The 20,237-nt window shown below is 39.3% G+C and overlaps 1 protein-coding gene across 1 annotated transcript in view; it reads left to right on the top strand.

Annotated features, from left to right (window-relative positions):
- The first annotated feature begins 7,085 nt into the window (after positions 1-7,085).
- SLC9A9 (solute carrier family 9 member A9) overlaps positions 7,086-20,237 on the top strand; it is a 206,200-nt gene continuing 193,048 nt past the window's right edge. Inside the window, exons 1-4 of the mRNA XM_053459240.1 lie at positions 7,086-7,309; positions 13,016-13,218; positions 15,323-15,400; positions 16,346-16,422. Of these exons, the coding sequence (XP_053315215.1) occupies positions 7,150-7,309; positions 13,016-13,218; positions 15,323-15,400; positions 16,346-16,422 (518 nt within the window). The 5' untranslated portion in view covers positions 7,086-7,149. The remainder of the gene's footprint in view (positions 7,310-13,015; positions 13,219-15,322; positions 15,401-16,345; positions 16,423-20,237) is intronic.

The following is a 20,237-nucleotide window of genomic DNA, read 5'->3' as shown; positions in this document are numbered from 1 at the left end:
CCAGCCCCAACACCCCCCTGCTGCCTGATCGCTCCATGAGAGCGACGGTGCAGCGTTAACCCCTTCAATGCCACAATTGTGTATGACACATTCGTGGCATTGCAGGGGTTAACATTTGTCCCCACAAGCTTGTGGGGACTAAATATCTGTCAATGCTGTGCTCCAATGGAACATCAGCATCGAAAGAGTTAAAAAAATGAAAAAAATGTGTTTAAAAAAAACAAAACAAACAGCACTGACCTGAAAGTCCAGGGTGCTTCCAGATCAAACGCTGTGAGTTTAGTAAGTGGGCTGATGATGATCAGATCACTCCTGACCAACTGTTAGTTTAAAAAAATCCTGGCTCCTAACTTTTTTACCTGGCGCCTAGATTCACAACAAATTTGTCAAGCCCTGGATTAGTATTTTATCAGATCATTAGTACTTTATCAAGACATTGCAATGTGAAACATAAAAGTAATAACTTTAGCTCTGTGTGTGTACCTACTAGAATCACTTTAATAATATATTTGTACAAAGGAACATTTGATTAATGGACAATAATGCTATTTTTTATGAGTCAGTGAAACAAACTATTTTTGCTTCAGTTATATTTAGTCCTTTTTACCCTGTTTACTTACTTGGTGGCTGCCTTATGACATCAGGCATATTCATATGTCACTTTCATTACATGGGCGTTCATGGGCCCCCAGTGCTTTCCCTGCATATAACTGTACAATCTGTACAATTGGCGCGTTAAACTACTAGATGTTAAAATACTTTAATTTCCTTGTGATTTTCTGCAACTTCCTACTAACTAGCCATCCCCTCTCCTTCCTCTCAACTCTCCTATCCATTTTGAACACCTTTGCCGGACTAAGTTTGTTCTCTCACCACCCTTTATCTTCTGCCCTTCTAAGTCCCTCCACTGGTTCCTCATATCATCCAGAAATGAATTACAATTTCTGACCTCTCCTCTTTGCTCTGCCTATGACTTGTGTCTTTAACCATTATTACTTCCCACTCATGTCTACCAGAGTTGTACCAATTCTCTGGAATTCCATACCCCATTCTGAAATTTCTGAAATACTCTCCCCTTCATATTCAAACTTTAAACACTCACCATAAGCATGCCTGTTCAAAGAAGCATACAATCTATCCTCCTAATACCCATTATCTGCATTGTGAAAAATCTGTTCTTCCACCTTCAACATCTCAAAGACACTGACTTTTAAATTCTGCTGGAGCTTTATAAATAAAATGTAATGTAATTGGGGCTTCAATATTTTCATAAAAATAGAAATAAAACAATCATTGTTCCTTTAAAGTATACCATATGTATGTCTCACATTTACATAAGTTAATTATTTATACATTTATTTTGAGCTAGACACTAAATTCTTATTTGTTAATCTTGTATAAACATACATAATCAAACATACATACCAAACATATCCTGTTGAAAATAGTAATCACTGCAAAACATCTTTAAATTAAGACTTCTGAAAGTAATAACCGACCAATCACAGGGTAACTTCAACAGTAACTTTGTTTTGACTGTTATTGCATGTTATTAGATAGCCTTCAGTAGCCTGCCAGCCACACTATTAAATTAATTATAGGGAAACTCAATGCTTCACTGAAGTTCAGCTTTCTGAGGCTGCATTAATCATTTAGTTTAAAGTTTAGAGGTAATGATTTCTGTCTGGAAGACACTAGACAGCCTAAAAAGAAACATTGATGTTAACTAACAATAGACATTATAGTGCAACGTGACGGTTTAATGAATCAGAATTTGGAAGATTTTGAGATAAACACAAAGGAAGGCTGTTCACTGAAAAAAGATTCACAGATGCCAAATATATGATCTGGAGTTTGACTAAGAGAAAGAACTGTGACAATCTCAAATTTAATGTTCCTGGATGACCTTTGTGAGCAGGCCTGACTCTAGAGTTTCTTGCCACCCTAGAACATTTTTGGGCCTGAGTGCCCAATTTTCTGCATGAAACCAAGTTGCAGACTATGTCAAAGTGCCAACACTGCATATTAGACATGGAAAGGAAGTTTGTTAGGTACAAAAGTACTGTACACACCAAATGGCTGCATTTATCCCCCAACACAACATGTGGCAGCAGCACATAGGTTTCAAATAAATTACCTTGCACACATCCTGTTTAATCTAAATATGTTTATATACACAGGGCTGCTATCAGGTGGGTACAACTGGTACTAGTGTAGCTGGCCAGTGTGCCTACTGGACTTTCTCAAATGCAAGATAAGGGAGGCCGGTGCCCCCTTCTTGGCTGCAAAGAAGTGCCCAGTTAATGAATGGGTGTTAGTGTATGTTGTTGGATGGTGTGTGCATGTAAATAAGAGTGTGATGTTAGTGTGTGTGTGTGCATATGGTTGTGTGTTACTGTATGGCAGGGGTGTTCAAGTTTTTTCTGCAGTGGGCCACTTCATCAGAATTGTATACGTGCGAGGGCCGCACTCATTTTTTACTGTGAGAAAATATGGCCTTTAATAAAATATGCAGATTAAAATAAAGTACATGACACACAACGTTTACTTTTCCTCTCACTGATTTCTGGGCCTAAAAGGTTTGTGACTACAAATTCAGGATAACTAAAAATGAAATACATCTATTTATTCTAGGGATGCACCAAAATGAAAATTCTGGACCAAAACATTCACAGTTCACTTAGCCAAAATCAAAAATGACCCCCCACCTTTATAAATAATAATAAAAACTCACATTTTTAATAAAAGTAGGAAACACACCACAATTGGACCAAAAAAATAGCAATATGACTTGGCATGATAGGAGTGTGATTGCTAACAGCAATCACACTCCTATCATACCCAGGCAACCAGTAAATGCTGGTACCTAGGCATGATGGGACTGTGCTTGCTGTGATTGCTGTTAGCAATCACACTCCTATCATGCCAAGTTAGCCAGTACATGCTGGTACAGGGTGGCTGTAAGTGATGTGCAGACCCCATACTGCTGGCAGCATCAGTACACAAGGGGGGCAGCTAGCTAGGTTTCAGCATGTACTGGCTGACTTGGTATGATAGGAGTGTGATTGCTAACAGCAATCACAGTCCCATCATGCCTAGGTTCCAGCACTATCACACACACACTCATTCATTCATATAGTCATTCATTCACAGATTAATTCCCTCAAACATGCATAGTCATTCAAACACCCTCCTCACTCCCTTACCTGCACTGCAGCTCCTCGATGCCGCTCACAGACTTCAGCAGAGGGCGCGGCCTCCCTCTGCGTTCTCTGGTACTGCAGAGAGGAAGCAGGACTGGAGCAGAGTCATGTGATGTCACGTGAACTCTGCTAGGTTCCACTTCCTCTATGCAGTACAGAAGACCCTCCCACAGGTAAGTAGCAGGGCTCGAGGTGCGGCCCGCGTAAGATCGGTTGTCCTGGCTGCCGATCTTACGCGGGCCGCACCTCGAGGTCTCGCGGGCCGCATTTGGCCCGCGGGCCGCATGTTGGCCACCCCTGCTGTATGGCATTAGCATGAGTGTGTATATCCGCATGTAGTGTTATAGTGTGTGTTGGTGTATGGGGTTGGCGTGCCTGTGCATGGGTGTATAATTTAAGCATGTGCGTGTGTGTTACTGTAAGGTGTTAATGTTTGTGAGCATATGATATTAGCATGTGTGTCTTTTACGGTATGGTGTAAGAGTGTGCAAGTGTATGGGTCTTTGTGTGTTAATATCTCTCCGCATTATATCACCCCTTCCTTCTCATCTCTCTTCTTATCTCCCCTTCTATATATCTCTCCCCCATATCACTCTCTTTATCTCACCACTTATAACCTTTCTTAATTCCTGAAGTTGCATGTCTGTTCCCACAGATCTCAGTGCACGGCTTCAGTGGTGAATTTTTTTTTTTAAATGGGCCCGAAATAAAGGGAGCCCTACACAAGATTATTTTTGTTCTATTCTTTTCGTTAACAAAAAAATGTTTGCTAAACCAAAGTGCATATGTCTGCTGGAAAGCCTATACCTTAAAACCACTGCAATATATATATTCCTCAGGCAGTTAGGCACAACTAGAAGACAGGTAACATAATTTAATGTGCTACACAATATATGCAATATTATCATAAATAATTGTGAAAATGTATGATATATTACTTTATGGATGTGAATAGTTAAACCAACAGTGTGATCAAAAAATAAATGCTATTATTATTATTTGCCTTCAAATATCAAGAACATGTTTAAGCTCAGGCTTTTAGGGTCCAAATAATTTCACCCAAAACCAGCCTGTTTTATAGTTTCACCCAGTTTTGTGATAACAGTAATACTCCCCATACAGGTGCATACATTGTAATGTAAACATCACAACTCATGATGCAAACGGACGTGGACATTTTGCACAAATGCTTTCATCAGGAATTTCCATAGGGTTCTACTTTTTGGCATTTTTTTAAAGAAGGACAGAATGTTTACTTACCTCTGATAGATTAGATTATTATCTTTTATTTTTATAGCGTCAACAATTTACACACCACTTCTTACAATACGTATATTCAAAGGGTCTGGCAAAACTAGAATTAACAGACTAAGACAAACCCATAGGTTCCTCTGCCCGGAAATTTACAATTTAGAAGAAATGGAGCAAAGAGAAACATAAGGAATAAAAGAAAGGGAGAGATAGTGCCATAGATGGATGTGGGGTCAGAGAGAAACATGTGGGGGGCCAGGATTAGGAGATATGTCATCAGAAGTGAAAGAAACAGAGGTGGAGAAAGATTGTTCCAGTTGAGCATAATGGGTGGTGATGGGATAAACAACTCTTCCAAACGGGGCGCACATCCACATAGAGGAAAAATAGATATTTGACAAAAAAAATTGTGTAACTCCAATGCGTTTCACCGGACAGGTCTAGGTGTAGGGGAGGAGGGTGAGAAGTATTGTGTGTGCTGCTCCGGAGGCTTGGAGTTTTCACTGGAGTCTCTGATGAAACCCAGAGAGTTCCCAGGCAGGGCCGGCCTTAGGAGTGTGTGAGCTGTGCGTGATTGTTAGAAAGGGGGGTAGTAAGAATCTTGAAAGAGAGTGACAATGAGTCAGATAATGAATAAAGTAATGTGTGGATGAATTGTGTGAATGAGTGAAAGAATTAATGAATTGGTGTATGGATGAATTGTGTGAATGCATGAGAGAATTAATGAATTAATGTGTGGATGAATTGTGTGAATGCGTGAGATAATTAATTAATGTCTGTATGAATTGTGTGAATGCGGGAGATAATGAATGAACTAATGTGTGGATGAATTGTGTGAATGAGTTAGAGTATAAATTAATGTGTGGAAAAATTGTGTGAATGAGAGAGAATGAATGAACTAATGTGTGGATCAATTGTGCAAATGAATTAGAGAATGAATGAATTAATGTGTGGATGAATGGTGAGAATGCATTAATGAATATGTGTAAAGGATTTGTGTGAATGAGTGAGAGAATGAATAATTGGGTGAAGGGATGAATAAGTGAGTGGCTGTATAAGTGATTTGTGTGTATCATAGATGTATAAGTGATTTGGGGAAAGGCAAAGATGGGACAAGCAGGGTGTTTGAGCTTTGGGGACCAAGATGGCATGGGCAGGGTGTTTATGGGACAAATATGGCACAGGGCGGGCTGTTTGATGACAAAGATGTCTCATGCTGGGCTGTTTGGGGACAAAGATGGCTCAGGCTGGGCTATAATTTGTGTGTGTAATCTGGGTGCTGCTCAGGTTCCATGTGGACACCAGGGCTCTGGGGTGTGCAACCTGTGATTTTTGTATCTATACCTTTAATGCTGAGTTTATATGTGATTTCAAGTTGATCTATACCTGCAAAGCCGGATTTTTGTGTTATTCTGTTGATCTATATCTGATATGCTATGTTTCCATAATTATTTATGTATACCTGGGTTTGTATATCTTATTTAGTTGATCTATAGCCGCAGTGCTGTTTCCATGTGTTGTTTCTTTGATCTATACCTTCAGTGCTGAGTTTACATGTGATCCCCAGTTGATCTATACCTGCAAAGCTGGGTTTGTGTGTTATTCTGTTGGACTATACCTGCAATGCTATACACGCACGTGTTGTTTATATGTGTTGTTTATTTGATTTTTACCTGAACTACAGGGAGGAAGAAAAAAAGAGGTGTGGTTTAGTGAATGAGGGGACAAAGGGACTCTGGGGATGATTACGGAGGAGAGGACCTTTCAATGTCACGGTAGGGTCAGAAAGAGGGGAGACTGCACTGACTCTCACAGTCTTCTCCTAATCTGCAGTCAGTGTGGCAAATATATATATATTTTTTGGTGTGGGAGCAGAGAGAGTGAATGCATGCTAGGGAGCGTGGAGGGGGTGCAAAGGAAATAATTTCCTTGGGTCCAATTTTTTCAATATTTAAAGGAAAAATGTTTTTGTTACCAAGATAGTTTTTTTCCTATATTTAATTTTTAATTTTTTCTTTTTTGTCGAGGGGGGCGCCAGAGAAGTAGTCCGCACAGGGCGCCTGAACACCTAAGGCCGGCCCTGTTCCCAGGTATAGGAATAGACAGCAAGTTGGGGGTACTTGTTATACTTTGTTTAAATAAATGTCTCTGGTTTACTGACTTTGATTTTGTATTCTTTTTAATGCATGTATGTGATCGTCTTTTTTTTTTTTTTTTTTTTAACTGGGCCATTCATCTTAGCCTCTCCTTGTCTTAATGGCACAATCATTAGGATTTCAGTGTTCCTCCAAACAAGCTTATAAATGACTGCATAACATCCAGCATGAATTATCTCTTGGAAAAAAGAGTGCTGCCATTTCCCAGAGCCTGACATGACTGAAGGGGAGGTTTGCCCTCAAATGCCAGGTAAACATCACCTTGTCTCTGAGCACCTGGTTGCTCCAGGATGAGAGTGTCAGCTAATACATGTGGACCTTGTAGTCCAGAGTCTTCCAAAGAGCCTACGTATTCTGCATTGTAAGCGAGCGAGAGAACTACATCTCCCAACATCCACCGCGCCCCTCCGCTGCGAGCAGCTTCCCAAGGATTGTGCAAGCAGATGCTGGCTCCTCCTCGGGTGCCGTTATGTGACACTTGGTAATTTGTGCACCGATTCCATTCAGCGTGTAATCACCGGAGGCTGTGGGATGAGAAGATGTCGACGTCATCGGGGGTTTCGGATTTGTTTCAGCATCAGGGAGCCTTGGAGCTGCTGGTCTTTAACTTTTTGCTCATCTTAACTATCTTGACTATCTGGCTCTTTAAAAACCGTCGCTTTAGGTTCCTACATGAGACCGGAGGAGCCATGGTGTACGGTGAGTGTGGGAACCCCGAAGTAGAATCTATTAAGTAGAAGTATTAATCTTTTAACCCTTTCAGGAGTAGTATTTGCATGCAGTAATTGCCTGCGAGTTGTTGCAAAGCAGCGTATCCGATGCTACTTCCTATTTAATGGGTTAACCTGCGTGATGAAGACAAGCAGGAAGATGGATGTGCAATGCCCCATCCTGCTTTCTCTATGGTCCCATAAGTAGATTTTGCAACCGCAGCACAATTACAGCCACTTCCTATGCGATATCTCTTACAGCGCAGGAAAGGAACTTATTAACAGTTTGAGTGCCGGGGGGTAGATAATGCATTGCTCATCCTGTGACACTTTAAGAGTTAAGCTTGGCACTTTGCCTAAGGTAGTGTGTTAACTTTTATATATCGGTAAATCTATCTATCTATCACCTATCTATGTACCATTTATATCTATAGGTTTGTGGTAAAAGTAACTTTTGCTTGTCTTTAAAAGGGTCTTATTGCCATAGCAATCTAAGGGATGTTACTGGTTGGAGCATTCCATTGGTTGCTATGATGAAAAGATTACTTTGTAAACTTTACACCAGAATAATTTCCGTTAACAGCCCTCAACTTTGTGGCATCTGTGTTTTACTGATTGTTTTCTTTAAGCAGGCGTTGACCTTAATTATTTATACAGGAGAAGTGTGTGGTTTTGAATGCATCTTCCAGTACAATTTACAAAACTGACACACAAAACCACTTCCTATGCTACGTGTTAGTACAGAGATGTACATCAGCTCTAAAGCCGCACACTGCCATGAAACACTGAAAGCAAGGCCTGTTGGAACCTTTTGGGGCACGTAATTGGGTGTCCAGGTGATGGTGGTGCTGGACCTGGCACTGGGTTTAGGCTGGCAACTGACTAGGTTACTAGGGTATAACCCAATTGTCTGATTCATGGTTCACTATTGAGTAGGCTTCCTTTTTATATGTGAACACTTATTTCCCCATGCCGCCATTTTTCCATATCAGCCCTCTATTTTCAACTGCCCTCCATGCTATAACTCTGTTTCTTCCATATCATCTTTACATTTCATCAGTATGGTCCACAGTGCCCTCTTGTTTCCCATGTCTGGTTTCTGCCACATTAATGGAGGCTCCATGTGAACGTCCCCGTTTATGTAGCATGGTGACATTGCTCTTCGCAGTCGTTTCACCCTAAGGCTAGGTTTCCACTTGGGTTTTTGTCCGGCGTTTTTTTCTTGATGAAAAACGCCAGGAAAACTGCCAAGAAAACTGCCGCTGCATTTACCTGCGTTTTGGCGTTTTTTCTGCAGTTTTTTCTGGCGTTTTAGCCTTTCTGTGGAAATTGCTTTTTTTGACCTTAGGCAGTTTTTCCAGCCTTTACAAGTTAGAAGTTTCACCCAGCTAAAAGGGATTAGGATAAATGGCAAGTATCTGCCCTCTCCTGATGTCATTTACTTGGTAGACCCTTTTGTCTCTTTTCTGTGGTTTGTAAGGCATGCTTTATTTCGAATGTCTGCTCCTCTGGGAAGATTGGCCCCAAATGATGGTGCAAATTGTTTGCTGTTGCTTTTGGCACGCAGGATCCGGTCGCGTATGTTTGTTTGTAATGGCATGTTTGTTCCAAATGGTGTAAAATTCAATATGAACCAGTCCAGGACTTTGTTTTGTGTGAAACTGTTTGTTTTCAGCCTATTTCTCGTAGGACACACAGATACTGGGTCCATCCTCTGCATTGTAACTGTGGAAAAAACGCCATAAAAAACGCCAAGGCAATAAACCCACATGGCTTTTTCATGGCGTTTTTTCTCTCCCATAGACTTCTATTGGAGAAAAAAAGCCAAGATTTCTTGCAAAAAACGCCAGAGTGTCAACATGCTGCAGTTTTGAAAAACTGCCACAGAGCCCAAAAAAGCAGAAAAACGCCAAAGAGGACTAAAAAAACGCCAAACAGAAAAACGCCAGGTGGAAATGGCATTTTGCGATTTCCTATTGAATTACAGCTAACATCTGGCTGCATGCGTTTTTCACAAAAAAACGCCAGGTGGCGCTATTGGCGTTTTTATAGGCGTTTTTAGCTAAAAAAACCCAAGTGGAAACCTAGCCTAATGGTGATGGCATTGAATGCTCATAATCAGTGGTACAACTGGCATGATTTCAATATCAAAAAATATCAGTAGAGAAAACCATCTTGGGCAGCCTGGCACTGAATAATGTGTGCTAGATTGTAGGCTTGCAAGCAGGTCCCTCTTCGGTTTATTGGTTTAAGTGCTGCATAACTGTCGGCGTTGTATAAATAAAAGAAAAATAATAACATGCTCAATGAGCTCAACTAGTTCTCACTAAAATAAATCCTTGGGTTTAATTGAAATGGGGATAAGTGATATTATGACATCACTGCGATGGTAATTATATATGAATAGTGATGTAAATACTTTTACAGAGAACTGCAGAATCCCTCCAATTCATTTAATTTCCATCATGCCCCTATGTATTCTTCATTTGTTGAGATTGTTGGAAAAAAAAACAAAAAAAAACTCACTTTATGCAGTATACAGGGCCAGTTAAGCCCAGTCTTGTAGGAGAAACTTCACAGGGATGGCCTTTTATCATGTGTGTGATAAATTCAGTAGGTTGAGACCACAACCCTCATGCCAAAGCGCACTTTAGTGAATAAACCTCATTATATTGACAGCAACAAAGAACAGGGCACAAGAGGGGAAGAGTAGCTGGGATCTGAAGCTTGGTCAGAACTTCAACCCCTGCAGTGCCTAAACTTGCTTCGCTGCTGCATCTTCACAGCCAGCATTGGACATATATATGTATAATAAATGTTTTTATTTGTAGCGTTATTATTGATTGATCTTTATAGCGCCTTCATATTCCACAGAGGTCTATAAAGGGCAAATAGGACATAACAAGGAGCACAACATAACAATTTGGAAAAAAACGTTGAGGAAGCCCTGCTCAAGTGACCTTATCAAGTTATAAAAATAGTTGGAAACTTGGAGTAGAAGTTCTAACTAACTTCAGGCCTTTGTTATGACTAGCGCAGTAACACAACTTGCTTTGGACAAAACAGCGAGTGTCGACAAAGAAGTGATTGTTCGCATTTCAGTTCTCCTCGTTAAAAAAAACATTAAACTCTAAAGGACAGAAACCCACAACAACCAGATTATATAATTAATACACTTTTGTATTTTATATTCTGTTGAGTGTTTTTTTTTTTCTGAGTAGGATAAGGGGAAGACATAGAGTGTCGACGCGCGTTTTCAGCTGCTTCCTGTTATTTATAACCTTTTCACAGATAACGAATTCTGTGATGTACGTTTACCCAGGCTATGTTCAGAAAGTATATTACCGGAGAAACATTTATTCAGCCACCTTAAGGTATAAAGTCTGGATACCTGTCTGAGCCTTAAATCTCTAGAGCACTCAGCATCTTATTGTCAAATTGCCATTTTGAAAGGTTTGGAGCTGAGCCAACATCTTTCAGATTACTGCAAGAACTGTTTCACCAAGCATGGGGATAAATCTTCAGCTGAGCAAAGTGGTTTTGTCAGCATTCTTGCTCCTTTCTTGACAATTATCAGTTGACTGTGTCATATCTCATTTGTGACCACTTTGAAATAGAATGCAGCATGAGGAACACAATCGTATTTCCTAACAGACAGAGAAAAACAAATTATTAGCATTTCACTCCTTGTCGACACATTGCAAAAACAAGCAGTGTGACTTCAGCTAATGGGAATAGCTTTTTTGATTATTCCAATCAGTTATTATATTGGATAAATGTTATATTGGATAGGATTGTGCCCCCCCCAGGAGTTGACAAATTCTAGGACCAAGATGAGATTTGGGGACCTGCACCTGGCTGAAAAAACATTTTTTTGTGGCATACATAGGTGGCTGTAGGTATATTAACTGCATGACTGCCTGCCCTACCACTTACCACACACCATATGCTCTATACATGATGCAAAATATATGATATACATTATCCACAGCTATATAGTTTCTGTGTGTGTGAGACATACTTAAGAACCTCATCTACCCTAATATGGAGGTCAGTGTAGACTGAGCCACAGACCTATTTTTCTAACCTTTTCGAACTAATTGTGAGTTTGTTCCGGGGAGATTTCTGATCTTGGTACCTTGGTGCAGTGCCCCCTGTGCCCAGGACCCAGGTAACCATGACTCCTAAAATGGTTGTGTTATCTTTTTATTGATCATTCAGAAACTAAAAAGTTCCCACGGATGTCTTAGAGTATGTTTATATGTTTAATTTTGGATAGTTTACAAGGCAAATTTACTGTTACATTGTATATTCTATAATGCAAACATTAACAGACATATTTCTAATGGCTATTTAACTTTGTATCATACATATACATTAAGGTTTCAAGTTATATTTCTTATTATGAACACCTAATAATGCTGTTGATATTGTAGAATTTACTTAACACTATTTTATCATAGATATCATGCTTGTTTTGAAAGTGAATGGATTAGTATTATAAAGGTATAGGCCATTGACCAGATTATATACTGGTATATACAATAGTTTTATGGCATCTGTATACACCGATCAGCCATAACATTATGACCTCCTGCCTAATATTGTATATTTTGGAAGAATGCATATTAAAAGGACTCACAGAATGATCTCGGTGTTCCCTTGACCTTGTAATATCTTTGTCATTAACCAACACATTTCTTTATTCTGTAACAGAGTTTGATATACATGCAAAAAAAAATCTTTAATCAAAACACTCCAACAAAAACTTATTATATAAAAAATAAAGGACTCACAGAAATCAATATCAGTGATGGCAGCCAATAGGATGCATGCAAGCAGAATGATACAATTCATTTTCTTTACTTCGATTTATATATCTAAGCACACTTTCTGCTTGCGTGTATGTATACACTAATGTATGTGCTGTAAAAGGCACTGGTTTCCATGTAAAATTGACTCCAATATACATTTAGGTTAAATATATGAATGGTGTTTACCTTTAACCCATTAAGGACTGGTGATGTAGGGTATACGTCACAACAAAAATGGTCCTTGAGGACCAAGAACGTATCCCATACGTCATGGGTTTGTGGCACCAGCAAATCCTTGCCCATGAACCGAGATCAAGCTGTCACATCTGACAGCCTAGGCTCTCCCCTGACAGTTGGGGCCAAAATTTGTGTAGGCATTTCCGTTCAGACATTTCCTTCTGGCAATGCCATCCCTGGCAGGTACTCTTGGGGTCTATGGAGACCCCGATCGGTCCCCTGCCACTGTGTGATCTCACACAAGCACCGCACAAATGTTTAAACAGCCACGGTCACCAGGTTACAAAAAGTAAAAAAAAATAAAAAAAAAACTTTGTTCTTAAGAGGTTAAAGGATCTCGTCCTCTCTATGTTTTGGAGTCTTCACTTGGTTTAAGACCCAAAATATAAAGGATGTGATGCCAGTAAACTAGAGGAGAACAAAAGAAAACTATTTACTAGGTTACATTTCCTAGTTGAATCATGTAATATAGATGCTTGTGAATATCAAATCTATAATTATTCTGTATGTATAAATTTAGTCTTTTTCTACTTATGTATTACATATGCCTGTAATATTCTGAGTGTTCAGAAATCCCAACAGTGTTACAAAAAAAATTCCCGCAGTCCATCTGTGTATTTATCTTGATGCATTTCCATCTGCAGGCCTGGTGATGGGGCTGATTGTACGCTATGCTACAAAACCATCTGAACTGGAAAACGGAACTGTTTATGGCTGTGAAAACCTGAAAAGCAACCCTTCACTGCTTCTCATTAATGTCACCAGCAAAGTCTACGAGTACGAGTACAGGGGCGAAGTCAACAAAAACAATGTCAACAGTCACCAGGGGAATGCCATGCTACAAAAGGTCAGACACATGTAAACGTGCAGCGTATAAATACTGCTCAGAAACCACTCACCACTGTTACTAAAATAAACAAGTTAATTGGATTAAAAAATCATCTGAATCAGGCTTGTCCAACTCAGGCCACAAACAGCACGGTTCATATAGTGCTGTCAACCTTTCATATTGACTCTCTACCCGTTAAACCTGGGAACACAATGGTTTAATCTGGAGTCTCCATGTAAAGCCTTGCTTCTCGGGTCACTGTCCTCTTTCTTGGGGCAGGGGAGTCTTGTTTGGTCATGCTCAAGTCCCACCAGTTTACCCACCTACTCCCTTAAGACTCCAGGTGGTGCTGGCCTCTTTTAGGTTAATGTTTTTGGCTAACCGCTTGGAGGTTCATGCCATCTCCTGGTAGGGAGCACTGCCAGATCCTCAGCACATGTATGTTTTATATATATTTATATATAATATACATTAATGTGCTTTCACATGTTGCACTCATTTTTGTAACTATTAATAGTTATGTAAGAGCCAAGCAAAAAAGCCTCTTTTTGTTGTTTCAAATAACACGCAATTCACGTGATTGGAATATCGAAAAACGTGTTTGCTGCCCTCAAAGCGTTTGCATCACTGTTCTCCATGCTTGATTGCCTCTGAAAGGACAGTAGATAAGAAAAGTTCCTTTAATGTTGTGGAACCTCCAGTTTTATCCCCAGCATGCAGCTCTTTATGGGTTAAAGAATAGTTATGGCACCAAAAGTCTCCTTATTGTTAATGTGTTAGTGGTTGTGACAGATGTATCATTGATGTATCATTTCATTTTCTTTGATATCCTTCCTCAGAACACTAGAGGTCATTTTGAGCTCCATCAGTTAGATAAAACGCGTAATCAGCAAATTCATACCATCCTCACTGACAAGCAGAATTGAGACACATCATGTGATGATATTTGTCACAAAGAAGGAAATGGGCTGTGTAAAGTACAGTACAGATGAGAGGGAACAGTTTACTTCTCTTCATTGGTTTAAACAGCAATTAACAAATTGAGTTTGGACAACAATATTAAATACAAATATACAATAACTCTAAGAAGTATTCTGACCCCAAGAGGTTACAGATACATTTTACTGTGTAGGTCGGTCAAGGTTAACAACAAGACCCTTAACATGTTATCTCATTGTTGTATATTCCGAAACCGTGTGAGATTTATCTGGCCTGAGTAGCTCAGTTTGAAGAAACAAAACACTTAAGTTGACATTGAATTTCTCCAGTAACTTGCGTTCCATAATCTCTTCACTTGGGAACAAATCATACCTGGTTCTTGGAACTGTAACCTATGATGGTAGGTCTGAGAAAGTGGGCTCCCAAGTCACAGCAATGAAGAAACTGTTATTTGTGCAATTTATATAAGTAATTCTGGTGCCCAATGAGAAAAGGGTTGTCATCACATCAATCAAAAGGATCGATCCAGTCCGCGGGAAGATTCTATTGATATAGTAGTTCTATCAATTAAAGTTATTTTTTAACCCCAAATGTGTTGCTAACTGTAGTGCGAGATCCATTAATGCTTATAGCATTGGCATAGGAACAACTGAAAAGGTCATATTGGCATTAACCCTTTCAGTAGCAGCAATGCGTATGGTCAGTAAAGTGGGCCTGGGAGGCCAAGTACTTACTATGTGTTTAGCGTCCTTGTACTTCCAATAAACAATTGCTAAAAGTACGTTTTTGTAATGTAGAGGGTCAATTGGCGGACATCTCTTACCTCCTCCACTGGAGGTCTTGCATGTTAAATGGTACGTGCTAGACTTCGGTTAAAGACATACGCCTTGTTTTTACAATTTAATTCAGAGGATCTGTGAGAAAGCAGTCGATGCCGGTGATAAGTCGGGGACTGACCTGGCTTCCTATAGGTAAGAAAATATGTCCCGATTCCCGTAACCTGTAACTCATAAGTGGTTATCTGCAGTTTTGTAAATATAAGCTAAATTCATAAGGTATTGGAAAGGTAAGTTCTGGCATGTTTGTGTTGAGTAACCAATACTTTGTCGTAACGTACTGTATTATAAACCTCAGTGATTATGTTCTGTTGCATCTCATCAATAGCTGTGTGTTTTTTTACCAGATGACTTTTGACCCAGAGGTTTTCTTCAATGTGCTTCTGCCTCCTATAATATTCCACGCTGGGTACAGTTTAAAGAAGGTACAAGCGACTTTTAATTTTTATATTTATTATGAATTATGCAGGGTCAATTCAGCCCTTCTTTTTATGAGAAACTTGCTGGATTTGGTTCTTCATAATAAATATGTAATTTGTTCAGATGACATGTTCTCTTTGCTCATCTGATGATCTTTAAATGTTCTTCTCTACATCTTGCTCTTATACTAGACTTCTCAAGGACTGCCTCTGTCCTACCTTCGCTTATCAGACTCTCTGCTTCTCTCCAGACCTTAAAAAAAAAAAATCCAGTAAAACCCACCATAGAGAAGCCGACAGGTTAACTCCCCATCTCCTACCTTACATGGCCTCACCTTTCATAGCTAACATTGTTTTCGTTGAGAGTGGTCAGTATGATTAGGATTGGCCAGTGGGTTGATGTTTTCGGCACTGCGACAGAGTGGTCACTACATGTATCTATGTGGCTGAGAGCAATCAGTGTGAACATACAGAAACCATAAAAATATATATAATTGATCACCCTACAGAAAAACAAAATATTTTTTTATTAAATGTAAAAAATCCTTCCAGCCATAAAGCTGTTAATTCCCGTGAAAAGACCATTTTGTGTTAGTGATATTTCTGCGCATCATGAAGAGTATGATATGATTCTGCCTTAAACGTGTTTTCATTATTAACATGGATTCATTATATTACTGACATTACTGAGCAATGACACACAGGTGGCTGCGGTGTGATTAATGTATGATGCCACAATGAACTCGTGTGATGTCAGAAACGGTCTGTGTAACAACAGCTCACGTCTTAACTGGTGGCCGCTGTCAAGCTTTGCCCTCTTTTTTTTTTTGGTGCAAGGCAGCAAACTGGTAACATCTCATTATAGTATTTATTCTTTAAAAACATCATATGTTACTATATTAATTTGTCTGGACCTATTAAAATATTTGTATGTATCATTTGTTCATCCAGAGACATTTCTTCCGAAACTTGGGAACTATTCTGACATATGCTTTTTTGGGGACTGCTATCTCTTGCTTTGTGATTGGGTAAGTTAAACAATGCTGTTCTTTAGATATTAACTATAAAAGAGGCTGACTAAATTCTCTGTTTGCTTAAGCCTTTTTCCGGGGGGGTATTTTGGAAAAGTTGAAAATGATGGATGTTTTACAACTTTACTAACTATGTAAGACTGACTAAAAATTGTAGATTGTGTACATTGATGTCGTATCACATTATTGCTGCGTGAAAATAATGGATTATTGATTTTGTGCAGCTTAAATAATCAGTGTCTTCCGATTTAAATGCTTCCGGGCTGCTGGACCATAAGCGTCCTCTTCTGCGCATATCCTTATTCTTTAAAAACTGTATGGATGACATTGCTGCATGGCTATGATGCCTTGCCCAGCAGACAAAGTGTATTGATCGATTAATAAACTGATGTTTTATATTTAAGATAGTATTCTGTGGGATAATGTAATTGGTGGTCTATATATTACAAATGTGGGGCCGTTTTGTGTACCCTAGTAAAATTGTTTAGCTCTATGTAGTCATGCTAATAATGGATGAACCTTGAACTTTTGGTCGAACATCCGAGCTGATTGCTATAATACCAATAAGTCAACATTTGATTATATTTGGGTCGGGCATTAAAAAGAACATATCTTTGGTTTTAGTTTGTTTATAGGGGTTAAGTATAAAGGGCAATATTGGTACAAAGTGGTAAAAGACTGATTGAGCAGTTATGCCAGTGTAATGTGGATCTAGAATGCCAAATGGATCAATAAACCGCCCTGCAACGTGATTAAAAAAATAGTATTTAGCAAGTAGTATTTCTGCTTGCTCTTTCTTTACTTGTTAATGAAATAATCTGTTTAGAATAACTCTGTTTCTTAAAAGTTGTATGCAAAGTAGGCTAAAATTCTATTTCTCACTTCACTTACTTCAGAATTTAGCATATGGCATGATTATTAACAGGCAGCGTCTGGCCTCCCACCTTAATAATATTTATGCTCCTGTCATTGAAATGGTGTTACCTCACTGATATTCTAGATATTATAATCCGTGCTAAATGAAAAATATACTAGGTTCTTCTCAGTGGTGTATTTACCTTGGATTGGGTCTAGGGCAGTGCCCCCCACCGCAGTCGCCATCCTGAATGAATTGAAGTTCATGTGCCGAAATATGATGTCCTTTGCTTTAATGCAGTCTATAGAGTCTGTGCTGAGCCGACACAGTCTCCATAGCAGGGACGTCCAACATGCAGGCCAAATGCGGTCAAGCAGACATTTAGGGGTGGCCCATATGACATCTGCAGGGGGCAATGGGTCCATCCCCTCCTGTGATAGACTGAGGCATGGTCCATGAGTAGGGATAAAGAGGCGAGTCCTGACACCCAGACTTACCTCTTTATTTCCCAAACTTCGAGGAGGATGCAGGGTTGAGCAGGGTCTTTCAACGTTGCATTGCATGACCGATCGTGACAACTTGCGGTGTCAAAGGGTCTGAGAATGTTAGTGTGTGACTAGATATGTGTGTGTGTATGTCTGGGTATATTAGTTGTGTGAGTATGTTGGTATGTGAACATGTGACATTGGATACGTTAGCATGCATGTCTAAATATGTTAGTATGTGTTTGTGGGGATACATCACTGTGTGAACATGTTTCTTGGTATATGTATGTGTGTAAACATGTGTGTCTTTGGCTATGTTAGTGTGTGTCTGGGTATGTGTGAGAACACATGTCTGAGTATGTTAGTGAAAGTGTGTGGTCTGGGTTTGTTTGTAAGTTTGTGTGAGGCACATGCACGCATACATTTTTGTAGTTGGCCAAGGCCTGGACAAGTCACTGCTTCTGTCTCGTTATCTTGCGATTATATGATCACCTACATTATTCATTATTTATCGTACATTTTTAAAATACTATTTTACAAATAAGTATCCTTTGCCAAATACAAGCTGAACTGTTTTATTTTACGCCGTACTGCTTTACAATAAAAAAGGCACTATTCATGACTTTATAAAGCAAGTCATAGAAATTAAGTAATTATTTTAATGAAGGTATTTAATAAAGATGAACATTGACAGCTAAATTATTGTCCTCCCAGCATGACCGAAGCCAAATAATTTGCCTGTGAGCAGGGAGCGTGAAATGTACTTTGGAAGGGGTTTCAAAATGTAATTCTGAATTTCTCTTTAGAAATGCAAATCGTGTCACACGTCTGAATGGATGGCTCTGTCTCCCCACTGCTCTCGTTGAGGAAAACGTTCCATCTGTGCTCTTCTTGTAAGAGTGATTAAAACCGAAGGAAACATTACATTTTTGGTCCTGGACAGGAATTAACATCCAGAGCGAGAAATAAAAAGGCAGCCAATGCCATTTCCCTCCGCAACGCTTCTAATCTGCTTTACATGTGTTCCTGTTAACCCTCACCACCTTTCTCATATGGGTATGCCTTAAAAGTCTTAGGGGTTTAGTCACTAAACCTAGTGTAGGCAGGAGTATTGTGTTTCAGCCTTTTCACTTCACTAAATTTTATATAGATCCAACCCTAGTGAGCTTCTGTTTAGTGCATTCTTTCTTCATTTTCTTCTAACATATTGAAGTATGCATTATACAGGGCCAGCTGATTTAGGTGACTTTAGGTGGCATTTAGAGACTCTGTGTTTCTTTAGACCTCCTATACAGTTTCATTTGCTGAATCGGGCATACATTGAGATTCATTTTGGGTATGATACCATTGGTAGGACCTGAAACTATATCCTCGTTTCTGTAGAAAGTACTGTGGTGAAAAATAGAGTTCCTGGTCATCTTGTCCTAGTTTACCCAACCAAAAGGCCTTCAAAGTCTGTTTAAACAGACATTATTACATAAATCATAAATCACAATTTAATATTAAATTCTCGCATTTCCAAGGAAACGCTGTATAGTGCCTGGGATCTCATCTTTAATTATAAATCCAAATAAATAGCTAACACTACAGACAATAAGGTATGGCCACTAAACTCGGCTTTAATGAGATAAAAGAACAACTGAAATGAAAGCACTCAATTTGAAGATGTTATTCTAGAAGAAGAAAAAACATCTTAATTGCCTTTTCTAGTATGTTTAGCAAATACATTTTAGCAACCTCTGAAGGAGCCATTTCAGTTTGGATGCGACAGCCTATCCGTGACGTCATTATTATTTATTGTTTTGCATAATGCCATCATATTCCGCAGCGCTGTACAATGGGTAAACAGGACAAAACAAGTGGTATATAACATAACAATTCAGCTTATAGAAACAGGTGAGAAGGGCCACAATTAAAGAATTATTTCATGGAAAGGATATGGACATTAAGCAGTACCAGGAATGATGTCTCTATTGGTGCATTTCATTACAAAAGTGTTACATTTGAGTGGCTGGAACTCCCGTTTATGTCGGTGGGCGGTCCTGCTGATGTTGGTGGGTAGGCCCATTGACATCACAGGAAACTCCCACATTTAAAGGGGAAATGGCCGGGGTATGGGGCATGTCAAGACCCCGCTCTCACGACCTGAAGGATTAGAGTGTTGACCCGGAGAAGCGGTGCTTCCTGCTTCTCCCAGGAAAGTTCCCAGGTATGTATATTAGTCAGTATTGTAATTTTATGGAGTACAGTATATATTTATACTACAGAAAAAAAATATACAATCATTATTACAAAGCAAGAGAGCTTGCCATCTAGTGGTCAAAAGAGTGAACAATGCTTCTAAAGCTTCTGCAATTTCCCTGTCTGATGAGTCCAACATCTTCGTGGAGTGATTTTTATCACAACCTGCCCTACAGATCTTAGCTTGCGTGGGGCATTTTAGGTATATGTTTTATATGATTGATTCTACT

The sequence above is a fragment of the Spea bombifrons genome, chromosome 3 (assembly GCF_027358695.1).
Source record: "Spea bombifrons isolate aSpeBom1 chromosome 3, aSpeBom1.2.pri, whole genome shotgun sequence".
Lineage (NCBI taxonomy): Eukaryota > Metazoa > Chordata > Amphibia > Anura > Pelobatidae > Spea > Spea bombifrons.
The sequence above is the reverse complement of the archived record's forward strand: the minus strand, read 5'-3'. Positions and strand labels throughout refer to the sequence as shown.